The 20,295-nt window shown below is 37.8% G+C and overlaps 1 protein-coding gene across 1 annotated transcript; it reads left to right on the top strand.

Moving 5' to 3' along the window:
- The first annotated feature begins 637 nt into the window (after positions 1 to 637).
- LOC109091525 (V-set and transmembrane domain-containing protein 2B-like) lies at positions 638 to 15,242 on the top strand. The gene is made up of 5 exons (XM_019105296.2): positions 638 to 1,497; positions 1,936 to 2,123; positions 2,793 to 2,822; positions 3,865 to 4,267; positions 14,166 to 15,242. The coding sequence occupies exons 1-5, from the start codon at positions 1,425 to 1,427 to the stop codon at positions 14,252 to 14,254; spliced, it is 783 nt and encodes a 260-aa protein (XP_018960841.1). The 5' UTR covers positions 638 to 1,424; the 3' UTR covers positions 14,255 to 15,242.
- The last annotated feature ends 5,053 nt before the right edge of the window (positions 15,243 to 20,295 follow it).

Here is a 20,295-nt window from a genome sequence, read left to right as displayed (position 1 = left end):
CTGCAGTATCCCTGCTTATGCAGAATCTCACTAAGCGCTGAACACTAATAATACCCACTATAATTGTGTTCATATTTATAGAATAAGAGCCGAAAAGGCTGAAGACTAGACCCCTTTTTCTTGGAATCGTGCAGTACAGGCTAAAGGAGGTGCGCAGAAATTTATTTTGACTGCCTGCCAGCCCTATGGAAAATCCATCTTTTTTATTGTAACTGTGTTTTGGAACATAGTGTAGTAGTGGCTTCTGCTTTAATACGGCCATTAGCTGGTGCTAGCAGGTCTTTGGATGGTTGACCATGTCTCCAAAATCAGTTTGACCAAATGGTAGCTTGTGTGTTCCTGATCCAAGATGGTCTACCACAATGCTCAAGCTAATGACATCTTAGACCAGCTAGAAACCAGCATGTTCCAAAACAGTTACCATCTTAATCTGGATTTTCCAGCTGGGAGGAAAATAAAGACAGATTACCTCGATGGTATTATTACCAGAGGCAAATCATGGGACAGAAAGAGATTAAGAGTGACCGCCTAATCTGAGGTATCAGAGTTTCATATTAAAATGAAATACTTCTGGTCATGACTCGACGCCTGCTACTTTAATGGTCGCTTGTTGCTCTCGCAGAGTAAACCGCGTCAGTCGCCAAAGCGCTTTTTATTTTCAGTGATTTGCTTTGTACGTCCGCTGGTATGGTTTTCCTCTTATTGGTCGAGCCGTATGCTGATTTGAGAGACAGAGACGGTTAGTTTGCTCCCAAACCCCGTAAGTCTGTCAGTGGTCTGGAAATGCCAAAGCGCCTCCTCGCTGCTCACGCGCTCACACACAAAGCAGAGGGTTCCGGTGGCGCGAGCTGGAACGATCCACTGCTGCCACATCTTCGTTTAGGTGCTTAACTGCTCCTTAAAAACGTCGAGGGAATCTCATGTCCTCCGACGTTGGGTTTTTTTCCTAGTTTTTTGTTTTTTGGGGTTTGCGGGTTTAGACACAGGATTGTTTTGTGATGGGTGGTGGAAGCGAATCATGGATTGTTTCTCTTTTTATGGAGACCAAAGTGAGCAGATTTTCTACTGTTGAAAGCAAGTTTTACCTTGATAAGAAGCAAATGGTGGAACAGAGGATTCTTTAGGGGCAAAGGATACTTACTAAAGAGAATAACACTTTCCACACACAGTTTTCCCAACAGAAAGGGGGTTTTCGGTTCTGCAACATTGGATTTTACATTTTGTTTGACTGACGCAGCATCGTTTTGGAGTATCTTATTTGGAGATTCCAGTCCTTTTATTCTACATTTCGGGGAAGAAACTATCTTAAAGAGAAGAAACCCGGACGAGACGAAGTTATGGGGATGCCAATGAAATAAAACCCGTTTCTCCAGGTCAAATGACCGCTGCCACTCGTTCTCCAATCTGACCACCTTATTTATGACATGGAAAAACGGGGACTCCACAGCGTCCTTTATTATTTCATTCTGAATGCGCCCCTGCTATTCTGTGTAAATGGTGAGTAAACTTGAACAGATTTTCGTCTCTCCCATGTTGCGCATTTACTCAGTACGAGCAGTCTGTTGCGATTTTGTCAGTTTTCTTTTCTTTTTTTTTTTTTTTTTTTTTTTTTTTTTTTACTCATGTGAAATTACTGCATTGTTCTTGTTTAAGTTTCATTGTTTTGTTTTTCATGTCATATGGATGCATATTAAACCTGGTATTAAATGCATATGGGTAGTGAAAGTAATAAATTATTATGATTACGTGTGGAAAATTGAACATACTCCCATCTGAACCGTAATATTACAGGCTACTAAAGCCAAATGCAGTTTATTAAAAAGCTTTCAAAACACAAAATATAGATGTGTGTCATCTTATATATAGACCTTAGTGAATCTATTTGAGGGGTTTCTTTTAACCGCACTATCTGCTGTTGATGTGTTTTCTTCATAGCCACATTTACTGAAGTGCCCAAAGATGTGAGTGTCGGTGAGGGCGAGGACATAGAGATGCCGTGCGCTTTTCGAGCCGTCGGAGTCTCGCCGTTCTCTCTGGAGATTCAGTGGTGGTACCTCAAGGAAGCGGCCCCTAAAGAGCTCGCTCACGAACTGCAAATTAGTGCTCCGGCCAACAGAGCCAAGGTAAAGGGGCTTTCGTTGTTCTCAAAGCCGCTTGAACACAGACTTTTTCCGTTCAAGTTCTTATTGGAGTCGCACCTGGAGTGCTGTTTGACGGCCGCAGTGGGATGTGTCAGGCTTCACGTGTCCAGATGCGTCAAGGTGGATCCCCTGTGATGAGCGATCTCAATTAAATGCACTGAGGCGATTAATTATTAATTTATGTCGTTGAATCAAGTTGGGTTGTGTGTCTGTGGGTGGGCATTCAGAAGAATAGGAGTGTGATGTCATGCTTAATTATACAAAATAAATAATGGTTCCTAGAGACAATATCATAACTGTCAATTTCTGACTGACAAACCAAACCAAAATTAAGTCTGCCTTTGCATCTCAGCTTTTGTCAATGGACCTGAAGGTCTCCTATATGTTGAACGTGACATATGAAACACTACATGTCTGTTGAAACAGTAATATGAAACCTGCCATAGCCATATGAAAGATACCGCAAAACAGCATCAGAGGGAACTGTCGCTGTCCATGGTGCTACTCCAAACGAATGGCTCTCCGGTTTTTTTATTAATTGTAAGGTCTTTCAAGCGTCAATAAAAGTTTCACAGTGATATTGTGACATGTGTAGCCAAATTAAACTACTCATGCTGGCTACTCATTTTGTTTTGATGTGATCTTTTACAGGTTGCCCACCGGGACGCCACGAAAATAAGTGTGAGTGTCACAATTACACTAACCGTATTTTGATCATAACTTTTTGTAATTTTTAGTAGAATCAGAATCTCGCTTGAAGAAAGAACCGAAAATATGGATGAATAAAAATAATTAATTGTTAATGAAAGCTATTGTGACATTTCTTCCTCTATACTGCTCATTGGGTGCACACAGATCTGTTGATATTGTAGCTGCCATTTTTGTAAGAATTAATATTAACAGAGGTCTTGAACTGGATTTGTTTTGGAAACATGAGGAGTAAACGTGCTTTCGTTTTTATAAAGGTCAAATAAGTAAATAAACAAACAGATATATAAATAATAGCTAAATAAGTAGCCTAATAAGTATGGCGTATTTAAAGTTGTCCGCAGTCTAAATGTTTGTGTTCATAGAAATTTTAGCTAGTAATAGGCTAACACATTTTTAAAACTTTCAGTAACTGCTACATTATGTAGCTATTAGAATGGTTTTCAGAGGGGTCAACTGTAAAAATAAATAAATAAAAATAAAATAAAATTGTTCTATAGGTAATTGGGACTTATTCTTGTGAAGTTGGATTCACTCAAATCTTACTGCGCACGACTATTACTTTTCATAGACTATAGTCTACTTGTGAGATGTGAATCTGTAATGAATAAAGTGATAAACAATGACAGTCAGCATGGTGTTTCGCAAATGAAGCGTTCGAAACTGTTCCTAACGCAAAGTTCTAGGGCGTACTGTTGCTATGGCTACTTCCCCAGGCGAACGCAAGTTCTATTTCTATTTGGCTCCAGATGAAAATATAGTAGGCTACTTATCTGATTACTAAAAGTAGCAACGTGCTCATTATAGGCTAATATCTGGAATGCAGTCTGTAAATGTACTTTTGTAAGATTTCCCAACAATTTGAGCGCTAACCAGCCCCACCCCCGATAATTCGGACATATTTTGTTTAGTGGTAAATAATACGAAAAAAAAAGGGCTAATGAGACTGGGCTGCCAAAACTATGATGTCAACAAAACCTGTTGTGACGTGTTATTTATATCTCTTGGTGAACAGACGGTGAGGGTCCAGGGCAACGCTATTTCCCACAAGCTCAGCCTATCGGGTGTGCGGAAGGAGGACGAGGGAGTGTATGAGTGTCGGGTTTTGGACTTGTACTCTGATGAGACTCAGGAATACAAGGTGCAGGCCACTCTGCGCGTGACACCGCGCGAGGGAATGCTGGCCGAGGAGGCCGTGTCTCACATCCAGAACCGATGGCCACTGAGGAACAGCAACACAGCGACGGGTGGACGGGCCACTTCTGAGCCGGGCCAGGGTCAAGGAAAACCCCGCATGCCTCCGCCGGTTGGAATAGGACCCGCTCCCCCTTCAACGACTACGACGGGCTCTGCAGACAAGTTTTCAGCCTCGCCTCGGCCGGGCAATTCATCTATCCTGAGACAACAGCACGGATCCGGTGAGTCACAGTACAACAGCGACACCGAGCGGTCTAGAGAGGAAAAGTAATCAGGCGTTCAATGCTTGATTGTGTGTTTTTTAATGGAATTAGCGTTTCAAGCCAGGACCTAGCACTATAGAATGCGGTGTGCACTGTAGAATGTGGCTCACAGTGCAGAAAATTGATGTTTATTAAATTACTGATATGTGCAGTCTAGGTTTTTAATTCTAATATTATCCCATAGTGAATAGATATTGCTTTTGACATACCTTCTGAGAGAGCTGTCTGTGTTTCCAAAATATATGTAACGGAAGTAGGCTATTAATTTTTGTTACTCTGCCACCCAAGTTTAATTTCACTAATCCATTTACTGGTATGTTTATTAGGCTGTTTTTGCATATGGACAATAGGCAGGCCTTCATAATGTAGGCAATTTTAGATTTTATTATTCCTGTGAGGATATTTGAAGGCAAAACCTGTATTGCTTTTCCATCACGGTGAAACCTTCTTCCATCACCTTTTTTTATTTTATTAATTTTTTATTGTGAGTTAATGATGATTTATTATTTTATCCCTAAACTTAATCCTCCCGGAACACTGCATTTATAGATTTTCATTAAGACATTATTTAGTATGTTTATTAAGCTGTTTTCCTTATGGGGACAGTTGGCTGCACCCCTGAGGTTTGGTGATTTCAGGTTTTGCTATCACAGTGAGGACATTTGGTCGCCACAATGAAGGCTGTTGTTGTGACCCATACACACTATTCGGTGAAGCACATCTCAGAATAATCACATTTGCTGCCAGGTTTAATTTGTCACTGTGCCACATCAAACCTCTGTCTGCTCAGTAGGCGGTTGAAAATTGTGTGTGTGTGTGTGTGTGTGTTTTCTGTGTGTGATGCTTTATCTATCGTGTACTCTATTCTCTGTGAGTGAAAATGCAAGAGATAAAAGCTGCTGGCGACACCATGTCTGTCTTAAGCAGGAAGTGACATTGCGATATGTCCAGCCTCAGCACATCAGTCTCGACCCTTTTTTGTCTCTTTATGACAACGGTGCAGTGTGACAGAGAGGTTATCAAGAAATCACCTTGTCTCTTTAACTCTTGCCTTAAGGTCAGGGCCTCTATTTATTGGGGGCTTCATTGGGGATTTAGAGGGTTGGGTGTGTTCTGACTCTCGCTTCTGTCACCGCAGGAGTGATTCCTGCAGACAATGGAGGGCGATTACATGAAGTCTCTAGCTGAGCCAGAGGAGTTTGTTTGTGGCAGGGATGCATTACCCTGCAGTGACTTCTAAACACTGTGGACTATAGACTGGTACAGTGATGTTTACAGTTATAGTGGACTATAACTGCACAGCCTCATGAGAGATTCCCGTAAACAGTTGTGTTCTAGAACTTCAGTGGTGAGCAAGAACAGATAGCATCCTGTTCATTCTGTTTCAGAACTGTAACAGTTCACTTTTTATGAGAATATTAAGTTCACAGTTTTCACAGTTTGAGACTATTAAGATTTTAGATTCTCATAACAAAATATTTATGTTTGACAAGACTGATCAGTAAAGTAATCCTATTATGTGTAACTTTTTTTTTTTTAAGTTTCTAAAGCATTTGTAACAATAGTGCTAAATAGAACCCTTTTTTTATAAGGTTCCATAAAGAGCCATTCCTTGAATGTACTATACAGAATTTTTAATGGTGTTTTAATTAACATATTTAATAATGGAATATTTTCATCATTAGTGGTGTATTTACATTATTAATGCAAGTGTTATTAATATAATTTTATATCTGATTTATTAATATTGTATCTGCCTGGTCTTACAATATATTAGACTGTATTAGAGTTTAATTAAAAAAAAAAAAAAACAGCAGCATTTTATGTCAATTAGGTACTTTTTTGACATGAAATTGTTGCAAAAATGACAGCGATCTAACAACATTTATTAGCTGAATATTTTAATAAATGACAACTGACAATGAACATGAATAAATACATTAAAATACAATACAAAATGGAAGCAGAAAATAAACCAAGTTACACTGATGCCTTTAAAGTGATAGTTCACCCAAAAAAATTAAAATAAAAAAAAATCTGTCATAATTTAATACATTTGAATTGTTAAAAACCTGCATGATCCCACATGATCCGCATGATGTTTCTTTATCTGTTAAGCACAAAATAAGATATTTTGGAGAATGTGGGCAACCAAACAGTTGACGTTAGCCATTGACTTCCATATTACGGTAGAAATTCCTATGGAAATCAATGGCTAGCATCAAAATTAAACTTTTACTGGCCCCAAACTTGTAACATATATATTTGATGATATTTGTTTGATACAAATAAAAATAATTAATGCTTTTAAACAGGCTACAACAAATTTCATGTGCAAACAGCATAAAAATGTCAAATGTTTATTTTATTAAGTAAATTTAGCTTTTTTAATGCAACAATTCTTGATAAAGAAGCTTAAGCAGCTGCATTTGATCCTATATGAAACTGCGGCACATGACATCCGTGTGTATATATACATCCATGTTTGTGTATGTATGTGGGAGTGACTGTAGGTGTGCCAACATGCTCAGCCAGCCCTATCTTTAGTGCAGCCAGACATGGAGGCAGCCATTTGGCGAGCATGTCGGACATTAAGAGGGCCAGTGCGCTGATCCGCCACGGTATTGCATTCCAGGCTTTATTTCTCTTTTTATGGTTATTCTGCAGCCCCATGCTTTATTGTTCTCTCTTTAGAATAGATTAACTTTTGGCTTGTCATAATCATTAATTTAGCATAGGCTATTTATTTAAATAAAATAGGAGAATGTTGTATAATTTTGTCATTTACCTTTGTTAGGAAATACAAGTCATGGTTTAAAATCTTCAGTGCTAGTTTCTCCCTTATTTGATATTAATTGCTAATATGCGTAAGATTTTAGATTATACATATTATACTTCTAAATACGAGGGATTTTTACAGGGTCAGGCAGATTGATTCAAATGAACCAGCGAACCAGCACTAGTCACTCTGTCATGTATCAGTAAATGCCTAAGCACATTTAACATTGACAGAAAGATCTCAAATTTATCTTTTTCCTCTTTTGGTTAGGAGCTTTGTTTTTGTCATCGAAGTGAGAAGGTTAAAGAGTCATCTGCCACATTTGAAAGATTGCACCTTTCAATTCTGACCACACTATCAGCTTTTGAGGAGAGAAAGAAAATTCACTCCTCGCTGCTCACGCTCACTCTCTTTCTCTGTCATACACGCATACCTCCTCTTTTGGAAACATGCATCTGTCACTTTTCCACAATGTCATCTCATTGAGTGGCAGAAACAATTAATATTAAAGGAATGCCATGGGTGGGAGCTGATAAGCTTGGCCTTCTACACGCTGTCAGGTGCATTGAATTGCCTCTTGCTGCTTTCTCTTCTTTTATTTGTTATTGTTCCCAGCAGGGCTGGGTGGCATGTCTGTCCTTACTGGAAAGAGCAGATTAACTCATTGCACTGTTGAAAATGGCCCACCAAGCCCAAGAACAAAAAAAACATAGGTCTCTGAGGAACAGTTCATGTCTGATAGCCATCTCATGAGAGTGGCAAGCAATAAAATGTGTGTTTTTACAGACTTGCTCTATAATTAAATGCAATTTATGGTAATGCTTACTGGAATAAGGCATTGTCTTAGCATACTGTTTGTTTAATTAATTCAGAAACTTTCATATTAATGCCACTGCTTCCTGATTGTATTATTAAGCTTTGTGGTTGCCCTTAGGTTAAATTGACTTTAAAATACTTTTACAAATATTCAGCAGGTTAGAATAATCTAATTACACAACTTAATTTTAAGATTTACCCTTACATATGGCTATTTGCTTCAGAAAAGGGGGGGGGCTTTTTTGGGGGGAGCAAGACTTAAAAAATTTGAAAAAGAGGGAAAGAAATACACTTAGAATATAAGCACAAACTGGCTTATGCAATAACTACCCACAATGCATCATGCCACCTCTGGTGACCTTGGCGCCCTTGATAAGTTTATAGCACTCCAGCCACACAGCTGTTTTAATCTAGTCTCTGTTTTGCGTCCTAGTGTATTCTCAGAACTCAGCGTTCCCTCTTCATCTCAATCTGGTTATTTTGCGTGCATTATAATTATACAGAACACACGTGTGACAGTCCTGGTTCAGTTTTACTTACCTTTCAAGCACATTTTTGCCTCTCACACATTTTGCAAACTTAAAACACCTGTTATCAAATTGCGTTCCCCCTTTAGAGCGAGCACAGGGGGTTGTGGTGGTGGGCTGATTGCGTGCTTGAAGGGAGAAGCCTAGTATTTAGTGCTGCTGGACAGCTTTCACACTTAACTGGTGAGCCTCATCCAGCTGCAGACTCCCTGCCACAGACTTCTTTTAACTGGATGTGTTTGTGCTTTGTCACTGTGTGGGAAGCACTTCAGCACTCTTAGGCAAGTGTTAATTGTTTCATCTCTGCTTCTGTCATGTTGGGACACTGTGCTTAGTTGTGTACCTGCTGACTCCACTAGGGAAATCAAGGGAAACATTGTCTCAGTCTAGCTTTTGTTTGGCTTAATGACTCACACAGACAGCAAGAGAGAGAGAAAGAGGGAGAGATGAAGGTAAGCCTGAACATAAAGCATTAGAGCATGAATAATAGATACGTGATAGCTGGCTAAAATCGGTGTAGAAATAGGTTTAAAAATTGGAGGTGAGGGAATAAATGGACAATCCAGTGAAAAATAACACAGCATCATGACTCATTGTCAGCTATTTCAGTCAATGCAGTGTGTCCACAGTTTAAACTTAAACTTGACAGAGACACAGTTTGTTCATTTATTCATTTCATTTACATTAAGGACGTCAAATTAAGGAAACAATTAAAACCAAAAATGGCAGTATTCCAAATACTGTAGCCAACCTTGTTGGCAAAGAGTTTTTTTTTTTTTTTTTTTCTAACTCTGCCAATAATAACTCAGACAATCCCTTAAGACAAACAGCATGTTACCTCTGTTTACAGGTTTACTGAGAGTGTATTTGAGTAAACAAGATGCTATTTGCTGCAGTATCTGCCACTATTTAATACTGTAAATACTAGCATCTTACCTTGTTTTACACTTACACTATGTACTAGCCAGGTGTTACGTGACTAGATTTCAATGGAAGCAATTTGGGTAACACTTTATTTTAAGGTGTCCTTGTTACATGTTACATGTACTTACTATTATAATAGCAATACATTATGCATAATTACATGCAAGTAACCCTAAACCAAATCCTAATCCTAACCCTAACTATTTAGTAAGTACAGTACATGTAATTCATTAATATTACTCATTACTTAAATGTATTATTACACTGTAACAAGGACAATTTAAAATAAAGTGTAACCACAATTTGATATTTCTGGTTGGGCCTTCTTTCAGGCCTTGTTTCCACCTAGTACTAAGATTTGTTTTAGATGAGCCAAACACAAGTGATCAGCCAAGATGCATTACCGTTTCCATCTGGTCTCCTATGACCAGTTTGGATTTCATCGAGACACTCCCCTCGTATTCCATCACACTCTATATTGCTTTCATGGGAGCATTGAGTGCGGCGAATAGTATTGAATGAATGAACCCATGTTACATGACTTGTTTTGGCTCACTTGTTTAGGTTGGCTTTGTCACAGAACGTCCCAGAACACTCGTGTGTTAAGCTTCGGTGAAACTAATGAAATTTCATGGCAAAAAAGGTCCACTGTCTGTTGCCAATAGTGTAGCGATCTGTAAAGCACAGCTCACACAGAAGTCATTTTCAAACCAAGCTGTTTTCTGATTTAACTTGTATAATTTGCACTTTTAGACAATAAGCAGTGCTTCACTATGATCTGGGACACATCAGGGTGGATGAGCATTTCCACTACAAATGCAATGTGGTCATGCATTTTCGACTACCTCTATATGTGTTTTCAATGATCTAATCAAAAAAGACCCCATTTTAGACCCCATTTCCAACCTCTATTTTAGTCCTGCCCACTTGTTATCATATCATGGAAAATGCTTGAGCTATGTCACAGAATTAGAAATCAAGAAACTGTCTGAAAATTAACTTTTCATGTTAAAAACAAAAACTCTGTTTAAAGTGCATACCTTTTATTGTTTGTTGCCTTATCATACTGTATCTGGTTAAATGTAAATAATTTAAATAGCTGCTGCCAAAATGGTGTAATATTTAAGCAAAAACATATTGTTTGGATGTCTTTTCATAAATGTGTAATGGCAAAAACAGGTTAATTATCATTATGTATACTGTGTGCTGGCTTAGTGTGATCAATAATCCCTCTTTTTGAGTCATTCAGGCTTAAATCTTCCTGTTTGCTGAAGCTCTGCTTTGTCTGGAGGGAATGAGTGTCACCCTCCTTTTCTTTTAAAAAGCTATCTTTTTTTATATATTAATAGGCTTACTGTATTTGAAGATATCATAATTGCACTGCCAGTTTGATATTATAACTCATTATAAATCCATCAGCATCTTAAGCTCTTGAAACGAAAAATCATTTGCAGGTGTCATTGATTTACTATAACAGCCTCTGCATTCACAAACATATGCCTGTAGCTTATAAAGCACGGTTTTGACAATCCATAGTCAGTCGGATTTTCAGGTGTGTAGAGTGTGCTGCTGAAACTCTATTATCCCTCAGAGGGAGAGGAACACGGCCTCAGCTCAACAGATATGATCACACAGTAACCCTCTAATCCTTCATCTTTAGAGTCCATTGCTTCTGATCTCCCAGTGGGCCCTCAAGGGCCATTATAGCTCACCGTAAGAACACCTGCTGAGATCAGAAGGGAGTGAAAACAATTGATAAAAGCAAAATGCAACATGTGACTTGTTTTCATAAATTCCGTAATGCAGCAAGAACACTGCAGTTATAATACTGATATCATTACCAATATAAAATGATTCAGATGTGGGTTGCACATGGATCAGGATGGTCTGCCGTCATTAAGATAACCATGTACCCTGCATTGCATCAGGAGAAGCTAATGGAGAATGTCAGGTCATTTGTGCTTGGCCCGAGGGCTGGACACAAGTGAATATCACTGTGAGTTAATATATTTAAGAACAGGGCCAGTTAAGAAAGTTCTGTTTCTTACATTGACTAGTCCACATGAAAATGCAATCTCAAGGTTGTGGCAAGACCTGAGGCAGGATGTTTCATGTAGCATATAGTTAAAAGAGTGAGAAAATGGGCAATGGGAACAAATGACCCAGAAATGAATGTTGGATACTAAATATTCTGCATGCAGTCAGTCTACTGAGGACGTGCTTAAATTCGCATATTATTTAAATATCCTTAAAATTCAATTTAGCAGAACTAAATGACTCAGATAACTTGCCCTTATTGGACCAGCATGGATTATTAAACAAACAACTTGGGTTTTTGTGGGGATGCGATTTACCTTTCCTATTATAATATGTCCTTCTACACGCTGTACGAGAACCATAATCCCTGAAAGGTTATAAAATATTATTAAAAGTGACACTGACCCTGATCACTGGGGTGTGTTCATTAAATGTTATTAAGCGAACAGACGGATTAATGTCCTTTTCTAGAGGGTTAAATGAGGAAGAGGAGGAGATTACTGATGGCATGTGAGTAATGAGCTGAACACAGAAGCCCTCTGCGTCCATGTTGACTGTAATTATTTCCACAGCAGTCAGGGTCATGACTTTGCCATTTTAGCTGATTTGCACGTCTGTTCATGTATTCACTTACCCTTGTTTAGACTAATCTCGTGTGTATCTATCATGTCCCTTGGTAAGAGATTTTCTTTGCGTGTGGAGTGACATTTTGAAGGATGATTTATGGAAGATCCTATGGTTTCATGCCCACAATAACTTCAGTTTTTAATTATTTCCCCACCATAGATGTCATTTATTATGCAAAGCTTCTCCGCAATTAACGAGTTATTCAAGCAATGCATGTTTTCACTGTTAGATCTGTGTAAAATAGGAGTGGACAGAAGTTGTTTAGACTCAAGTAAGCTAACATGATATGACTGCGTAAGGCCGGAGGTGTTGATGGGAGTGATGGGAGAAACTAAGCTTTTCAAAACGTTGAATCAAATGAAAACTAATTGCTTTGCAAAATGATTCACTGTTTCAAAGTGCTCAAAGCATGACATTGGTGAAGTCTGTTGGACAGAACGTTGTAAATGCAACAAAACCCCCAAATCTGCAATGCCATCAAATACGAAGTGTTTGGCTTGTTTTGTTTTATGGAGAGCTTGGTTAATCAGGCCAATTAGAGACTAATAAGTGCAACTCTGCCTTTTTGTTATATATCTGTCATTAAAAAAAAATAATAATAAATAAAAAATAGATCCAAGATTCATACAGTAGGTTCAACAAAACATCAAAATGAAATTTCTAAATGTTTTCAAACTGTTACAATGTAACAAAGCATTTCCTACTGAAATGATGTGACTTTTGCAGTTTGATACATGCTCCAAGTCACTGGTTCTGAACAAACTGAAAGGTTTTGAAGCTTCACAAAGCAGTGTTTCAAAAGCGCCCTTCACCAGCTGATAAACATGGACTGTGATAATTCATGATTTGATAATTGTTCCAATAATTGTTTTCAAAATTAACTTATATTTTTTTAATGAAAGTTATGGCTCTGTTCTTTCTTTTGATATATTCACTGTTTTCATATTCATACAACTAAATATTCTGGAGGTCATGAAATATTTGTGAATGAAAAATAAAAAATAACATTCTGGCGGGAAAAGAGCTAAAGTTATATCCCAGTGATTCAGATAGAAATACTAAAAGAATAAAGAGGAGAAGATGAATGTTTCTTTATGTCAAATCAAGAATAAGCCCTGCTGTAATGTTTGACTTTACAGAAAAAGCATGAAATTGAACCACACTATTTTCCGACCGCCCTGCACCAACTCAACCAACCATGCTAGAAGAGAGGAGGCAAAATAAATGTAGCTTCTTAAGACATATGGACACGCTCCAGGAGCCCACTGTAAGACATGCTTCTAGAGCTGGTGTTACGTTGTGCTAGCTAGCTGTTCCTGTCACGAGGCGGCCTGGCACGACATGCTAATCTGCTCGGGATGAAGGGAAAGTAAGAGTAAAGGAGCGTCGTGAGAAATGGCCATGGGAAAATCAGAACTGCAGAAAACAGACGGCCGTTTCACACTCTAAAAGTCAGCAGCTCTGCAGCCCCATTAAGCAATGAATCATTACCAGTGTGTTTATGTCTTGCGTACATGTCTATATTGGAGATATGTGTGATCTAAATGTATCTTTCTGGCATTTTCTTGTGTTTGTTGTGTGTTCGTGTAAGTGCGTTCTTGTCACAATCTGTTTCTGGTTTCTGCTGTGCTGCTGTTGGCTAGCACTCAAAAGGCCTGTGGGCTGCTGTTTTGCTGTCAGTCACAGAGAGGAAATGTCATGTAGTTTCCACACAAGGGCATGTAGCTTACATTGTAGCCCCTATAGGGCTCTTCTCTGCATGTGTGCCATTTTTTTCAACATCTCCAGCAGAGCTGACTGTGTTTTGCTCTTGTAAAGTGTAATTGTTAACTTCGATGGAGGAATGAGATGATAAGAGCAAAATTGCTGGGCAGTCATTATGAAAGAGCCATTTGAAGGGCTTTAATAATGTGAAATATGGCCCACGTTGAATCAGATTCGGATGCAATAAAAGTCCTCAGACTAAAAGCAATAAAAATACTCTGATTTTCAATGAATGCTACTGTTTTTGGTAAATTAATGTTTGAAAAAACAAAAACTGATGATATTTGTTTTATTTTAGCATGCACTGTGATCTAACAAGCATTTCTGTCTGTCTCTCTCTCTCTCTCTCTCTCTCTCTCACTGCTGTCGCTGACATTTGCAGGTTCCGGAACCATGGCACTCACTGAGCCACTCCTTTACATCACTCTGCTGATCCTGCATAAGCTCCTCCCCTTCCTGTTTGCCTACTAAGAGACCACAGCCAAACAACTCGCAATGATTTCACTTTATGTACCAAACAAACAAAGGGAAAATATAACTACGTATATATAAATATATATAAATATATCTACCATTATGGCACATCACAGTGAGGGATGGGATTTGACTTTGAAGAAAATAAAAATATCAGAATAATAAAGAGAAGGTCATTTTGTTTTCTGGGACTTGTGTAGAAGATCTGTCCAGATTTGGATGTAAAATGGATTCTATAAGAAGCATGATAAAAAAAAAAAAAAAAAAAAAAAAAAAATTAAAAAGGAGTCTATGTGAATTAGAGCTTCACAACTGTGTCATACACATAACTGACATCCATAAACACTGCATTCAGTTTCCAAATATTGTTTGCCTTGCTAAATGCATGGCTCTCTTAATTTATTATTATTGTTTATTATTTTTATTTTTATTATTATTTCTGTTCTGTTTTTTTTTTTTTGTTGTTGTTGTTGTTGTTGTTGTTGCTGTTTTCACTACGGTTTTAATTTTAGCATTGTTCTTATTGAAGTACCTGATACTGAATCATAAACAACTTGTTCTTTTGAGTTTGCGTTGTTGTTGTTTTTTTTAATAATTTAATCAAACCTTTTTTTTTTTTTTTTTTTTTTGCATGAGCTGTTCAGCTGTCTCATTTTTCATTTCATTAATGTGAAAGAAGGCACTCTCTCATGTCAGTTCTTTCTACAAGACTGTGTGTAATACTGTGTATTCAGTTCCCTCACATCTGATTCTGAGTTCTCGAGCGTTTTTGTCTCATAATGTATAAAATGCAACCTTATATATTTTGATCAAATAAGGCACATGTTACCATAGTTGTTGTTAGTCACCTCTAATAATGTTTATTTTTATTAAAGGTATGGTGGTCAAGATAAGACATTCATTTATAAAATTGAAAAAGAAAAAAAAAGACATTGGTATGTTGCCAACACAGTTGAAATAAAAGTTGTTTCTTTAAAAAAAAAAACAAAAAAAAAAAACTATTTCTTTAGGTTTTTACATCTCAAAGGCACATTATTTTTTGTTTTATTCAAGTGCACTAACACCAGGCAGCTGCATGACGGCAGTGTCTCAGCTAAACACTCCAGCGTCCCACGGGTGTCATGAACTGTAATGTATTGTTCACAATAGGATAGGCCCAATTCCAGCTGAAAAACACATTACTCTCGCTAGCATCTCCAACTGAGCACAGCTGGCGTACAACTCACGGTTCATTTCATTAGTCAAATGCACGTCACCCTGTCAAATAACTCTTAACTCTCTGCTGCGGTCTTCACTGAACCCTGCTCCACTCTCTTCCGCTCTACCTAAACACATCTCCTGATGAATGGCAGAGGCATTGTTCCTTTCTAAAACACTGCATTCTATTGTCTTAATGGAAGCCTGCGAGGCATCACATAACAAACCAGCCTCTCACTGACTTAGACATTCATTGTGTTTATCGCCTGCAAGTAACTGACTTTCACTTACTTCGAATTTAACATGCACAATGAAAAGTCATCTTCCTTTCAATGGAATAAATAACCATTTGTACAAACATAAATGGATCCGACGGGTAAAAACGAGTAACCAGCGAGTGAGTTGCCACAATATTAGCATTTTTCTTTTTTAAAACGAAATGAGCCAGGTGGCTTTTATTCTTCATGGTGAAGGTCTCTCCTCCAATCAAATTAATGAGTGTTTGACATAGCCATTTGTATGTGTTACACAACACCCAACGAGGCCCTGAGTGCTTTCCCCACCGCTGTAAATCATCCCTCATTCAAGTAAACTAACACAGCTCTCTCTTATTTCCTGTCCTCATTCCTTCCAAATTCCACTTCTTATGAAAATATCAGAGATGGGCTGCAAGATCCTGCAGTGGATGCTAGATTCGATGCAAGTGCACTCTCATGTCACAACTGACAATAACAAAGGACATAATGATTATAATTGTTTTGTCATTGATTGATTGATTTTGCGTTTTTCTATGGCTATCAATGAAAAAATCAAAATGACAAAGCAAAGGGTTGCTTGTATACTTTTCAAAGATATTTAGTCTAATAATTATTCAGGAGAAATTTGAATAGACAAAAATGAGACAATTACTGACAATACAAATGTAGAGCTATACACTGAAATTTAACAACATTAAAACCACCTGCCTCGTGCTGCCTAAATAGCTTTGATATATTGAGGCATGGACACCACGCAACCTCAGAACATGCCAGGTTATTTAGTTTTGAAAGAATTAGATTTTAAACTATAGAATTTTTTGGTATTTTTACTCAGAAATTGCTAGTGGATTTCATAAATAATTACAAAGAGAGAAACATTTATTTATTTATTTATTTATTTATTATTTTGCAGTGATTTTACAACTCCGAGAATAATTTGTGACAGATCTCCCCTGATATCTGAGGAGTCACAAATGAGATTACAAGAGTGGTTATATTAGGATAAAGATCTGCAAAGCAGAACACTTCATTGCTCTCTATACCAGTCTTATTAAAGAAGCAGCTTAGATATGAAATAGATCTCATTTAACATTTATTTTTATTTTCCTCATATACAGAAAGTAAATGCTGTCTTTCTATGACAAACCTAAACTTATAAGAGACAAACAGTTAAAATTTTCCTTACATGGGCCTATACGATATATCCATTACTAAAGCATGTTTAATCCGAGAGTCAAAATGTCATATTACACTTATGGTAAAAAAAAAAAAAAGGTTCAGAAGAGGTTAATACTGTAGGTCCAGTACTTAACTGTGGTGAGTTTGCTTATGTAAGGTGATATAAAATGCTCTAGATACGCAATGCACACAATATTTAAGCATCATATATAAAAAAATAATAATAATAATAATAATAAATAAAAATAAAACATGTAAGTCCTACTTGGTGAATCACAGAGTGATGGCTTTGCTGAGCTGTTTGCATGCAATGAAAAGTACTCAAATAATATGCATAAGATCCTTGCTTTTATAAGAACTTTACGTGTGGTTGATGAACAGATGGGGAGATGATAATCTTGGCGATGGACTAGCCGAGGCAGAAATTTATGTTTCCACACAAGAAATGCTAAGACTTACAGTAGATAAAGACTTCAGAGCAAGGTTTACAATGAGTTCAGTTCATAAGCCATTTCTGCCCATTAATCAGCTGCACAGGACATTAGCCACCCCCTCCCAAGGACACAAAGGAAAGTGCCTGAACTGGGACACTGGGATCATAACTGTTTCATTTGTTTATCTGTTTTCCACGAGTGACAGTCAGCACACGTTGAGATGATGCATTATGTGCTTGTGACTTTTGCCCTCAGAATCTCACTTACACTGAGGATGATAAATCACTGATGCAATCTGTCCCAGTCTAATAAAGCACAACACAGAGATAACCAAACAACATGCAGAGAGGTGTTACCAGTGAAGTAAGAATAAGCATAATGCCAAACATGGTCTGTTGTACTGTCAGTTGGAGTGACAGTATCAGACCCTATCACTAATTAACACAAGCCCACTGGCCTGACCACAACCACAGCCATTCAAAACTGAAACATTTCTGAGGACTCCTTTTACCTACCTCTACGTACTTTTTTCATTCCAAAAACGTACATACAATTTATTGCAGTTCCCAGGTTCCCAGGTTAAATAAGTACTAGTGGCAGTAAAACAACAACAACTTTTAATCCTTTACACACAAATTATGATTACAGGGACGGGTCATTGATTAATAAAGACTTTTTGTGTGGTTCATTGCACAATTCTATGTTATGACCTCAAAACGCTTTTAGCATTATGCATGATTTGTAGACTAATACATGTTGAATTTTGCATCACATAAACAACCCCATGTGTATGGCTTTTCTGATGCAGAAAACTTGCTCAGTAGCCAACCTGGTACATCATTGCACTCGTAGTGCAGAGTGCTTGTAGAAGCAAGCTAAAATGGAAAGGTTGATTCACCAAATGTGTTTTCATCTCACATTTGCTTTTGTTAACACTATCTGTTGGGTTTAGGGTAGGGTTGGGTAGTGTTAACTTTGTGGTGAGTTATTGTCAACGTTATATTCAACTCACCTGACATTTCATTTCCAAACTGCCAAAATATGTACAACAACCAACATAATAAAACTACTTGATTCATGGTTCAGTTTGGGATTAAACTAAACACTCAGTGGGCATTTCACTCTGTAAGTATTGTGAAATGTGCAAGAAGCAACATAATATCAAATGTTGCCAAAGGCACACATGTGACAGGGCATAAATGTCACTGGCCCTCGCATGTGCAAAATCTGAATATGCATAAATTAATAAATTAACAGTTTAAAGTGACCATGATATGGTTAATCCACAGAGTAGAACTCAATGGGACCTCAAAATTATAAACATTTCTGCACCACTGGTATCTACATTGCAGCTGTAATGCACAAACAATGCTTCATGGGATGAAGCATTGCAGTTTACCATCAGATAATACCAAGAAAACGTGTATTTGAGTAGAATAAGATATGAAATGCAGCACTATCAGCTGGTTTCTAAAGAACAAAACATCATGGATCTTTATGTAACCAGTCATCAGTCATGCTAAAAGTGTGGAGACTATGTGCTATGTGTGATTCAAAGTGAGAATTGATATTGTTAGAAGTGCAAATCTCAAATGATCTAAATCAAACTCATATAGACTGGTTTGAACTCTGTAATAAATAATAAAAAGAAAAAGCTTTTAAAAGCTGATATCTAATAAATGTGTGTGCTTGTGTGTGCCCAACAAAGGCAAATTAACATTTCATTCATTTGCAGTATTATATATATATATAGATATATATATATATATATATATATATATATATAATACAGTAATAACTATTTCACAGTTATTGAAATCATTCCCAGGCTCAATAAAGAGCAGACCATTTCCTAAGAGACTAAATACTACAAGGTTGAAATAATGATCACCATCCTTATTTTGATTCATTTTGCTCATCAGTCCTTGTCCACCATGTATCATATTTGCAGCTGGTTCAGTCTAGCATTGGTCTGACCTTGCCAGTTATACATTGGCTGAGAAGAACAATGTCTTATAAGACAAAGCGATACACTTGAGCTTTAATGCCTTTGTTGCTGCATACCGTTTTTGAATGCAAGCAGGCGCACTAACAGGACTCTATGCCCTCAGGCTAATTTTTTAGTGCTTTAAAAATGTACGGCCATATGCGAACCCTGCATTTATCATGCTGGAGAGTCTTGATTAAAAGCCATATGCTTCACAAGTCCACATTAAGTGGTTATCAGCAAACGAAAGCAACGGGCTTCCTGACCTGACTCATTATTCCTGGGTGTATGTAATCAGCGAGGATAAATTTCTGGCGCAGCTGGAAAAGGTGTTCGAATAAAGAGCATTTGGTTCCTCTCCCTGACACGGGTATCAGTCTATGACTGCTGTTTGGAATGCACAGAGGAGAAACGGTCCCTCTAAAGCTTATTTATAGTCCAGCACTTTAGCAAGCACATTGATCTTTTTTAAAGCATTTCCTCTGTGGTCGGCACTTGCTGTGTTCTTTGAATTTTAAGCTGTGGATGGATGTGAGACGTCTGGTGATGCTCGCATGATCCTTCCTCAAGAAAAGAGGAGGATCTAACGCAGGCTATATGTGCTTAAGGTCAATGAGAGTACATTGTTTGAGGCTGCATGTCTGGCCATAAACAGAAAAAATAAAAATAAAAAAATAGTGCTTTTGTTCAGTTTGTTCAGTCTATCACTTTTCAGCATGTGCAGTGGTGTGGGGACAAGAAAGCCATATCTGTGGCGACATTAGCCCTGGATTGACCTGCAGAGAGAAGATAGAATGATGTTTGATAGGTTGATTAAATGTTAAAAAGTGAGAGAGTGGATGTGTTGACTGCAGAGCCTCGGTCTAATCCAGTTATGCTTAAATCCTGTGAGAGATTCTGGGTAAGATTCAAAACAATTACCCCCGCCAACAGCCTGTGTCAACTCTGATACTGTTACTGTCTGAGCGGCCAAATCTGAGCGAA

This window comes from Cyprinus carpio, chromosome B20 (assembly GCF_018340385.1).
Source record: "Cyprinus carpio isolate SPL01 chromosome B20, ASM1834038v1, whole genome shotgun sequence".
NCBI lineage: Eukaryota > Metazoa > Chordata > Actinopteri > Cypriniformes > Cyprinidae > Cyprinus > Cyprinus carpio.
The sequence above is the reverse complement of the archived record's forward strand: the minus strand, read 5'-3'. Positions and strand labels throughout refer to the sequence as shown.